General features: G+C 36.0%; 1 protein-coding gene across 1 annotated transcript; it reads left to right on the forward strand.

The window, feature by feature from the left end:
• The first annotated feature begins 134 nt into the window (after window positions 1-134).
• Window positions 135-7,115, forward strand: LOC137717523 (AP-4 complex subunit mu). The gene is made up of 13 exons (XM_068456913.2): window positions 135-308; window positions 798-892; window positions 1,000-1,203; window positions 2,186-2,302; window positions 2,422-2,550; window positions 3,568-3,694; window positions 4,100-4,203; window positions 4,318-4,422; window positions 4,651-4,745; window positions 5,449-5,536; window positions 5,657-5,717; window positions 5,783-5,856; window positions 6,725-7,115. Exons 1-13 carry the CDS (start codon window positions 251-253, stop codon window positions 6,821-6,823), a joined length of 1,356 nt encoding a protein of 451 aa, XP_068313014.2. The 5' UTR covers window positions 135-250; the 3' UTR covers window positions 6,824-7,115.
• The last annotated feature ends 4,437 nt before the right edge of the window (window positions 7,116-11,552 follow it).

An 11,552-nucleotide genomic window follows, 5' to 3' on the forward strand; every position in this document is an offset into this window, starting at 1 on the left:
AAATTGTTCTACTCAGATTAAAACCCAAAACAAAAAGGCAAAAAAAAAAAATCATTTGCTAATTAAAACTGTAAACCGAATGGGCCTCCACAAAATTAAGAGAAAGTGAATGAAAGTAAAACTTGATTTAAGTCGAGTAAAGCCGGGACTAAATAAAACAAAGAAAATGCAATCGGGGTACCTCATGAGCTGAGCTTTGGGGAACTATCGCATTTCGGACACACACAGAAGACGGAAAGCAAAGGCAGCCATGATCTCGCAGTTCTTCCTGCTCTCGCAGCGTGGCGACAATATCGTCTTCCGCGACTGTCAGTCTCTCTCCCTCTCTCTCTCTACTGATCCAATCTCTAATTCCTTACTAATTTCACTCCCTCAGATTTTAACTTCCGATCTGAATTGTTCAGCAACTCAGTTGTTGTGTAGTTCAATCTTCGTTTAGATCAATTGTTGCTTATACTATTTGAAATTATCTCTAAAATAGTTATTTGGTAGAGATCTCCAAGAACAGTTATTAATTCAGCTCTAATCTCTAGTGGGTGTTTCCTAGATCGCACATGCATACCGTAGTTTTTCCCAATTAATTTTCGTTCATGAAGAAGCAATTTGAGCTCGATTTTGAAGAAGTTAGTACTATTATGACCTTTTCGGAAATGGTTATGGTGAGAAATAGAGAAACAAGTGCAAGTGAACACATTTTTTGTTCTACAAGAAAGGATGAATAAGCATTCGGGAGATCTGTTCTTATTGGATTTAGTGCTGAAAGATGGTGTTCTTGATGCGTGATTTTGTTCATGCAGATCGCGGTGAAGTGCCAAAAGGAAGCGCAGAGATATTTTTCCGGAAAGTGAAGTTTTGGAAAGAAGATGGGCAAGAGGAAGCACCCCCTGTCTTTGTAGGTATTATCTTACTGAGGAATGTTTGGCAGTGTCAACCATTTTCATTTGATTCAGTCTGCATATACGGTATCTTATACTGACTTTTTCTATACTCAATCAATAGAACGTGGATGGTGTCAACTACTTTCATGTGAAGGTTGTTGGACTATTGTTTGTCGCAACCACAAGAGCTAATGTATCACCATCTCTTGTCTTGGAACTTCTACAAAGAATTGCCCGTGTCATCAAAGATTATGTTGGGGTTCTCAATGAAGATTCTATAAGGAAGAATTTTGTGCTTGTGTACGAGTTGCTTGATGAAGTCATTGTAAGCTCCTCTTATATTTCTTAACTTATTTGGTTGTATCTTTCCCGGGCACATATGAATTCATGCTTCTTATCATCGTAATGTGCTAAGATAGTTTCTCTATTTGATTGAAAATTTAAAATGTGATTTGCTAGTTACCCTTTTCAGTAAATCTCGAATTGATGTTATCTTGTTGATAATTTTGTAACTATTTCTTGTCCCTGATTATTGCTCCCCCTCCTTTGTGTTTTATTCCTACAGTTATTTAAATGACTAGCTCTTTTAAAGGACAGCTTTAATTAGTATTTTTTCCAACCAAAGTTCAGATATTAACTGGATTATTTGAATCGGCAAAAGTAATGCTGAATGTATCTTTCTCCTCAATGGTGTGTTGTCCAGCTGCGTATTATTCATAAATAGTGCTAAGGATGTACAAGGCCAGCTGGAGTTGGGCAATTCCTGCTTCTTGTGATTCTTTACTGTTCGAAAGTTAAAGTTTTGGGAGGGAGGAAAAGGGTTTGGTGCTAGGAAGTTATGTTGTATTGGCAATAATTTGGATTGTTTGGATGGAGATGAACAAGAGAACTTTCAAGGGTGCTAGGGAAAGGATATGGTTCATTAGCGAGATGAAGTTCGAGTTTGGACTTCCTTGTGGGCTTTCGGTTTCTTTAGAATTTAAGGAGTGGTTTTCATGCTATTTATTTTGACTGTACTGCTGTTTTAAATAGTTTTTTTATTTTTTTTATTATTTTATTATTTTTTAAATTTGTTTTCAACTGGTTTTCCTTTTTGATATACATTTTGATGGGTGGCATTTAGCGAAGAACTCCTTGTCCGTGTTGCAAATTTCATTTTTATCCAATAAAAGTTTGTGTTTCATATTGAAACTATATATATGTTGATAAACTTGATATGTGCATTTATGTGAAAAATACGTTGTGATATATTTGATCCATGGAAATTATTAACTTGCTTGTGACTTGATTTTGTATATTCATTACAGGATTTTGGCTTTGTGCAAACAACATCAACTGAATTGTTGAAGTCTTATATATTTAATGAGCCAATTGTTCTCGAATCTGCGCGTTTATCATCTATTGGCCCTACTGGCCTTTTTATGGTAAGGTGTTATCTATCTATTATGAATTTCAGAAAATTAATGGAATTTAGGTGGAATATCATTTCTATTGTGGTCTTATTGGCATTTTAGTTATTGACTCCCAAAATCGATGCATGCAGCAAGGGACAAAGAGAATGCCTGGAACAGCTGTCACAAAATCAGTTGTTGCAAATGAGCCTGGTGGTAGGAAGAGGGAGGAAATTTTTGTGGATATAATCGAGAAGATTAGTGTGACTTTCAGCTCTAGTGTGAGTATATTTTTCTTACTATTAGATTTAACCACTTTTTGCTCACTGTTATACAGGCATTAAAATATAAGAACAATAGTACAGACACAATAATAAGTTACAGTTTCTAACAAGCAAAATTTGATGCCAATCTTACCCAATTGTTATCATGAACTTCTTGGGTTTGATATAGAAATGTTGCACTCCCATCTCTTTTGATATCATAGTGGTATGTTCAGCGGTTCTTATGAATGAGGTGACACTGTGACAGTGTCTCTATGGCACCTGAAATTCAGCTTATTTGGTTCTTTATAATTAATTTTATATCATGCACAATAGGGGGTTGATTATGAAGAGATTAGGTGTCCAGCAGTAGCCAATTTTAGGATTTTTCGACCTTTCTGAAGGGTTGTTTGAAGGATTAGAATTGTGGATGAACATATAGGTTTTAGGGTTTCAAATGAATGCTAAGGCCTCCTTTGGTATAATGGATTGGATTGGAAGGGACAACTCTCTAAATTCAAGGTATTTTGAAGGCAATGGAGAATGATTCTTCATTTTGAGGGGATTTGAAAAGGATTAGGTATGAAGAAAACTTCTCCCTTCTAAATCCTATCATTTTGGGGAGAATTGCAATGGATAACTTTTCTTCTTGAGTAATCCATCTCCTACCTCCAAGTTGATCACAAATTTTATTTCTTCTTTCAACATACCTTGAAAATAATTGCCTTTTCCATTCCACTCCAATCCTTCATACCAAATGAGGCTTAAAATTCTTGTAAGTCATCTTGAACACTTGTGTCTAGACTCAAAAATTCCTTTGAGGTTCTAACGCTTGTAACTTTAGCCTCAAAATTTTAGAATGGATAAAATGCATGTAGTACATAAACTTTACTGCAATGCACATTCTTTTGACTTAATTCTTGACTTCTCCTAAACTTAACTATATTTATTCAGTATATGTGGAAACAGTAATATAGTCAATTAGCTCTGCAGTGCTAGTCTATTCTTATCAGGTAATCTTATGTTGCTATACAGGGTTACATATTGACTTCTGAGATTGATGGAACCATTCAAATGAAAAGCTATCTCTCTGGAAATCCAGAAATCCGATTAGCCCTCAATGAGGATCTGGGCATAGGAAGAGGCGGAGGGTCGGGCTATGGTACTTATCTGACATGCCACCGGATTGTTATGTTTTACAAGTTCACAACTATCTTTTGAAAATAAATCTTTTCATATTATGGTGTCATGGAGTTGTTTGTGGTATTATGGTCAAGTGGATGATCTAATTTTAAAATTTGTAGTTTTATGTTCCCTAGAAAATATCTAGTTTTTAGATTAATAAACTAAAATTTTGAGGTCAGAACCGTCAGATACATGCAGTATGTCCTCGCTTCTAAAGAAAGTCCCTGTTTCTTTTTCATGTTCTCAACCGTATGATATTAGTGCCTACAATCATCAACTACAATGCCTCAATATAGCTTTAATTCGTTCACTAAATGCCAAGTTATTTTGTCAAGCTTGTATCTTGTCCTTTCACAATCTCAAATGCTGCTTTCTCTTGCAGACTATAGGAGTTCATTTGGATCAGGAGCAGTGGTACTTGATGATTGCAATTTTCATGAATCTGTACGTCTTGATAATTTTGAAGTAGACAAAACTCTGACCCTGGTAAGTGAAAATGAGTCGGATCAGATTATTCTTTTTTCAATTTAACTGATACTCAAGTAATGTGATATCTTTTGTTGAAATGATTAAATGGCTGCTCTGTGGTACTAATTTTAGGTGCCCCCTGACGGTGAATTTCCTGTCATGAACTACCGTATGACTCAGGAGTTCAAGCCCCCTTTTCGTATTAATGCGTTGATTGAAGAAGCAGGAGCTCATAAGGTGATCACTGTTTCATAAATTTTATTCAATGTTTTAAGATTGTGAAATTAACAAAAAAAAATTATTTAGGAAGATAAAGAATCAGATTTTGAACAAGAGAATGAGGCATTTGGCTTACACTATGATGCTGACTTTGTATAATTCATATCATTTAAAGATCATGTAACTGAGGTAGAAAATTATCGTGTAGTTATGGTAGAAAATTACAGTTTGGAATTGCCATTGTAGGCTGAAGTGATTCTGAAAATATATGCTGAGTTCCCCTCAAACATTACTTCCAACACAGTTGCTGTACAAATGCCGCTACCTAAATATACTATCAGGTAACTGTTCACTTAATTTTCGATTGCTAAGAGAATATTAGGTATTGTTCCATGTCATCCTTGTAACAATTGATATAGTGAAAGGGCAACGTTTTTGCATGTCTATTAATTGATGATTAATTTCCATATAAGATTTTCTGGGTACTTTAATTTGCCATTGTTTTTAATTTGTCATTGTTCTTGGTTCTAAAGTTTGTTCAAAATACAAATGTCAGTCTCAATATGATAGAAAACTTTGTTCACTTGGGTTTCATTTTAACAAGTCTTGCTAGGATATTTTTTTACCCCTTTCTCACAGTACATTGGAAGGGAGAGGAAAGAGGAGAAGGAAAGGGGGGGTGTTGTTTGCTGGGTAGGGTACCCATGACTATCATTCTCTCACTATAATTGCAGACATAAAAAATAAGCAAAAAGGGAGGTAACTAGAAAGACTGATTAGACTTCAGCAGGTTGTTGTGAACTTGTAAAGGCAGCAGTTATTAAAACCAACTAAAATATACAGCAAAACATGGTGGTTGTCTTTGAGTAATTACAAGGACATTCTATAAATAAGAGGACCTTTAACTTCCAGTGTATGAAAAAGGTGTAGACAAGGCTTCATAGTATTCACATGAGGAGTCAAACTGGCGGACCTTGCTAAAAACTGCATTATAGTGTCTATATGTACTAACCACTGCTTAAACAATAATATATGTTATTTCAGAGCCAGTTTTGAGTTGGAACCAGGAGCAGTTGGACAAACAACAGACTTCAAGGATGCCAATAAGAGACTTGAGTGGGGATTAAAGAAGGCAAGAATTTCTCATCCATGATCTCATTTGTTCACGTTGTTGAGTTTTGAGTAGTGATTTTAGCAGTGTTAAACTTTGTCCCATTATTGCGTATACTATATTGACAAATTCAAACAACAGATTGTCGGTGGATCTGAACATACGCTACGTGCCAGACTCACATTTTCCCCTGAAGTACATGGTATGACCTTCATTGATTGGGTTTAGTATATATATACATATTCATGCGTCACATGCTCAATGCAGGAAACATAACAAAAGAATCTGGTCCAGTTAGCATGACATTTACAATACCTATGTATAATTCTTCAAGACTTCAGGTAAGCCATTGTCATTACTTTCATTCTTGCCTCGTTAAAACCATGCAATGGATGTTGATTATGGTTAAAATACTCATCATGGATCATGTTAAATCCCTTCTTTTCATGCTGTTGCTGATTTGTGTTGGACTTGAAAGGGACATTATGGGTCGAATATGTGAGTTGAATGTGGCTCCAGATTTTGGATCCCTATCCCAACTAAATCTTGACTCGACCATGGCAAGGCCTTGAGTCCTTGACATAGTCTAAAACGAGTTTCTTTTCTAAATCTTCTAATGAGGATTGGTTTTCGAATGGAGCTATAAAGGTGGATCATTTTTTGAAAAACCCCTAGGTTACAATGTCATTTCTGATGAAGCATATGCATTGTGCAATAGAAGAGGTCAGCTTTGTTCATGTGCGATAAAAATGTTCCCAACGACTCGTTTGAGGCTGATATGTACAGCCTTAGTGATTCTCCGGGCCAGGGAGGCATCAGCCCTGGTGCCTCAGAGAGGTCGTCATTAATTTGTCTAATACCTAGCTCTCATCCTATACAAAGCTCTCTCATCCTATACAAAGCTCTTCATCCTCTGTTGTCTTGCGCAGTGAGGCGAATGGATTTTCCCTGCTAAGTATGCCTGAGATGCAGAGTTATCACTACCTTTTAACATTACTGGCCCCCGCCATTTAACAATGTTGTCCCCCCGGTCTTTTTTCAGCTTTTAAATAGAGTATAATAAAATACTAAGGCCATTTTATAGGGAATGCGTCGACCGTACATCAACATGTTGGTTTATGTGTTGAAGATTGGATAGCTAAGCTCTGTTATTTATCTCCAATTTTTGCCTATGAATATGCTGAGTTAAATGTTTTTTCTCTGATGCAGGTAAAGTACTTGCAGATAGCAAAGAAGTCTGGGACTTATAATCCATATAGGTGGGTAAGATATGTTACTCTCGCCAATTCATACGTTGCTCGGATATGATATGAGGAAGCCTCATCTGTTATGCCATTTCGCGGTGGAGGAATTGGATTTGGAAAGCAAACGGTTCTAGCTGTTGTAAGATGTCTAATGAAACCCTCTCTCTCTCTATTCTTTTTTCGGTGGGTTCGGATTTCTGTGATTTCATTTCTCGACGAACATTTTGGTTGTATCACTGAATTTTTTTGAGCTGGACTATTCATTCATTGAATTGCTCCTTGTGGATTGGCTGTTTATTAACTGTACAAATGCACTCAAATTGCAACCAGTAAGAGTTTTTGTTATTTTCGATTTATTTTTTCCCGGGTCCGAGTATGTTGTTTTTAAGAAAATTCTGCCCAGAACATTTGGGAGTGATGACAATGTAAGTTTCATATGAACTTCTGCCGTATCTGTCTGTTATATGCACCAACCTCCAGTCTGCTTAACAACCAAAAAAAACAGTCGACGGTGGATAAACAGCAGTGCTTTTGTTTTCATCTGATATTTTATCGAAATGTTGAACTTATAGCCGTAAAATGTACACGTGACGGTGTTACAGTAGGCCGTTGCAGCAATATTTGTTGAGTAGTGTTATTCGTACACCTATTTTTACTTCTCTTACGTCCCTCTCAATTTCGTCCGTCTGATCCAGTAAACTGAAGAAGATGAATAGATGAAAACTAAAAAAACTGTCTTATTTGTTTCCCTGCACAGATGAACAGTTCTACCGTGAACCCAACCCATGGCTGTATATTCAACATGCCACTGTAGATAATTTAGCCCATGGTTGACAGAGGTTTTGTTTTTAGTTTTTGGTTTTTAGTTTTCATCTTTTGTGTTAGTGGTAGTGGGGAAAATATATGAGGAGAAAGACATATGAAATGAGTTCACTGCTACCGTAGTGTCCCGTTTCCAAAAACCATGATATGTGTAAGTTTTTCAACACATGACACTATATTATTGAATCGGGATACTACGTGGTAGTGAACTCGTTCCATGTAAATTGCTCTCGCAGGTTAGGGATGTGGAAGAGTTGAAGAATTGTGGGAGAGGTGTGTTTGGGCTAGCAATGAAAATTAGGCTTGTTTAGGGCCAAATAATTTCCATTTCTTCTTAAGAATACGAGTTGAGCTTCGTTGTGCCAATTTACAGCCAATCTATGAAAGCAAAAAACAAACAAGGTTCCTCTTCTCACCCAATGTAAGTCATAGGAGAGCTCATAAAAAGGATCTTCAACACTCTCAACAAATTGAGACGTTGAGAGAGCCATCGATCTACTTATGGCGCAATTGTTTGGTTTAGAAGTTAATTAAACTCGCAACATATATCAGCACTCACTTTCTCTGTATGTTGGCAGCATCCAACACTGGCATGCTCACTTACACCTTTTTCTTGTGGCTCCTTTTGTCATTGAGAGAAAAGAATCACTTGGGGGTTTATAAAGGTGGTTTGATCAAGATTTTCTATAACCAACAAGATTTCAAAGAATTGTACAAGGAGAACTTTGACGCCACTAGAACTATGCATGTAAGAGAAAATCTCTCATGTACCTAGGACTGTAGGCGGTAAATACGGGAATCCATCATTCCTAACAAACTATAAAAAGTTATGTAATGATTCAAGTAAAATTAAAGAAAAAGCAAAGAAACCATAATTTAAAAGGGTTGATCTTTTTTAATTCATTCAATCTGACAGCTGAAAATTGAAAAATTCCATAAAATACAAATGAATGTATCGATAACACCGATTTAACTTAGAATTTGGCAGGTGCAATTAACTTGTTTTAACAGTGATGGATTAGATGCTTGCAACTCTTCTAAATTTTACTTTTGCTTTTTTACTAAAGGCATGTAACCTACCTCAAAAATCAAGCAGCCCCCCACTTTAACCTTTATGACCCTTTAAAATTCGACTCTTTTCCAAGGGTACAAGGATTATTTCTCTGTTTTTTTCTCTCTTTCTATTTGAACGTACAATAATTTATCTTTGTAAAGAGAGAAGAATAAAAAACTGTGAGAGCAGGGAAGAGAAGGGAGAGAAAAAGGGAGATTAGAGAATCCCCATCCAACTCAATAGACCTTGAACTAGGAGGCGGCTTAGTAGGATAGGACAGGATAGCTTTCTAGGAGGTGTCATCTTTTGAAATATTTACGTTTGATTTAAGTTGTGCTCTTTTAGCTTGAAAAAAATGAACGGAAATATTCTTACGTGCTAACTTGGACCAACTTTAATCTAGTAAATAATTTTTGCCACAATGGGACAATGTCACTATCGTGATCATCATGTATTCAATAATGTTTTTTAAGAGTGCCAACAAGGGTCTGTTGAGTTGCCAGATATCGTTTTCTTTATTACGTTAAAGTTTATATTCGAATTTTATTACCAATAAATTTTTTTGATCAGCGATTTGTAAAACTAAAGAAGGGGCTAAGACTCCTTTATTTTTTTTATTGAACGATATTATCTACATTAAAGGGGTGAGGGAGTAAGGTGAATCTCATAATAGGTTAACAATAATGCGGTTCAAATTTGCCTTTTGCGAGAATCGAACCTAAGACCTTTCACTTACCAGTGAAGAAGAATACCACTAGACCGAAGTCCTAAGTGGCAAAACTTATAGTGCCCTAGGATAGGGTAGCCTCCCCTCCCCTAAATTTTTTTGAAAAAAAAAAAAAAAATATTCACAAGAGTGAGAGTTTTTAGGTTCGATTCTTGCCAAAAATAAATTTAAACCACATTATTGCTAACCTTCTATGAGGCTTAACCCACTCTCTCACCCCCTTAATGTAGATAATAGTGTTTGTTAAAAATAAGAGTGATGGCATCACATACCCTTCTATTATTGTGATCAATTATTTGAGAGGGATTGTAATGAATTAAGTTGAGAGGGCGCTTATTAATAATATATAGTCTGCAGTCTAGAGCCGACCGCAAGGTTCGAGAGTCAACGATGAGCATCTTGGCAAATCACATAATTAAAGAAGTTTTGTTTTGATTGTCTTGGGCTGTGATGTTTTTTTTGTTTCTATAAACTTATAAACTTATAAGTGGGAGGAAAATATTGGCGTTTAGAATTATCAAGGGTGAGATGAATAGGTTCGATTTGGATTGCCACTCAAGAACATAGTAACGAATTTAATTTTATCCTGTAAAACAATGTAGAGTTGTGTAAATAACTTGCAGCTTAGTTGATTACGCGTTCAGTTTCCCTTCTCTCAGTATCGCTTGCAAAACGAAACAATACATAAGGAGTTGCAAATGGGTTGGAATCTTTTCTTAAGTTAAAAAATCAGGGATCGATCTAACTGACAGTCTCGTTGGAGCCAAAGCTTGTACGCTGTCAAGGGTTTATGAAGAAGACAAAGAAGTACAAATTAAATGGCGAGTTTCGATGTACCGGCTTCTTCTGGCTGCAACTGGCGATCGAAGAGACTAGACTCTTATCAATTCAACCAGTCAACGTAAACAATTAAACAGTCCAAAAGGATGCCTGTTGAATTCAAATCCTCATCAACTAGCAGTCTAGTAGTACAAACAACCGTTCTATTGACCCAAAAAACATCATCTTCTTCTGACTCTGAAGGATGTCGTGCAATGGATGTTCAGCGTGTGGTATGGTGATATAAAGCAAGTTGGAATTTTATTTTCATTTTTTGTCTGAATCCTTGTATTCCTAAAATATTAGGAGAGCCCGATTGCACATCAAGAGTCAGACCGTGGCTGCCAAAAACGACCTACGTCTTACTCTGCTTAGAGCAATTGAAAGGAGCCATGCCATCAATAAAACATCCCCCTCTCCGGGCGCGTCCCAATGTACATGAGTCAAGAAAACCCAATTAATTATTAGAACCGTTACAATTCTCTAACAAAGAAATTAAGAGAAAATTTGGAGGTTTCTCGGACGAAGTTTTAAGTGTTGATAGACATCCCGAATTGAGCCAAAAGATGTGACACTTAGCTTGTTGCTGGATGTAGTGAAAAAGTGGTAGAATTAAAATGCACCACTAAACCCCATCCTAATAAAAACGAAAAGTGAGGCTAAGAGAGAGATTATATACAATGAAAAGCACGCTGTACTAAAATTATAAAATCATTGTATATTCGTATTATGACACGTAGATTATAATACAACATGTTCTTTGAATATTTTTTAAGAATTTGGAATGAATAGTACTATACAGTGACATATTCATTATTCACTATGTTTATTGTTTATAATCATGTGTATAAACTACAACCTAGATCTTTCTCATTTTTTCTGAATATTGTTTGTTTAAAAACCAAATTAGGGTTTGACATCGAGGTTCATTTTGTTGACAAATTCTGAACAAAAACGGAAAAGGAAATTAAAAGGGTAAATGACAAAAAACGACCTCAACTATGGGTCGAACAATACTTTCATACCTCATCTTTTAAAAATGACAATATCGTACATAATCTGACGAATTTAGTCCAATGTTAGATCTACGTCAGTTTTTCTGTTAATTTCTTTGTTAAGTGCTGATGTGGCTAGAGACGGGACCCACTTACTAATCCAACTGGATTAAAAATTAATTAAATATATCTTTAATAATTAAATAATAAAAAATAAAATTATTTTTTGTATAAAATTGTGGGATCCACCTCTACAAATCCTTCCCACCGGTCCCCCCAACCTACCTCCACCACCCTCTATCTCTCCTCTCTCTTTCTCGCCTCTCTTTTTTCTCTCCTTGCAACCTGCATCCCCAAAACCCAGAAACCCTTCCCA

The sequence above is a fragment of the Pyrus communis genome, chromosome 8 (genome assembly GCF_041283825.1).
Source record: "Pyrus communis isolate YQ-2024b chromosome 8, ASM4128382v1, whole genome shotgun sequence".
Taxonomy (NCBI): domain Eukaryota; kingdom Viridiplantae; phylum Streptophyta; class Magnoliopsida; order Rosales; family Rosaceae; genus Pyrus; species Pyrus communis.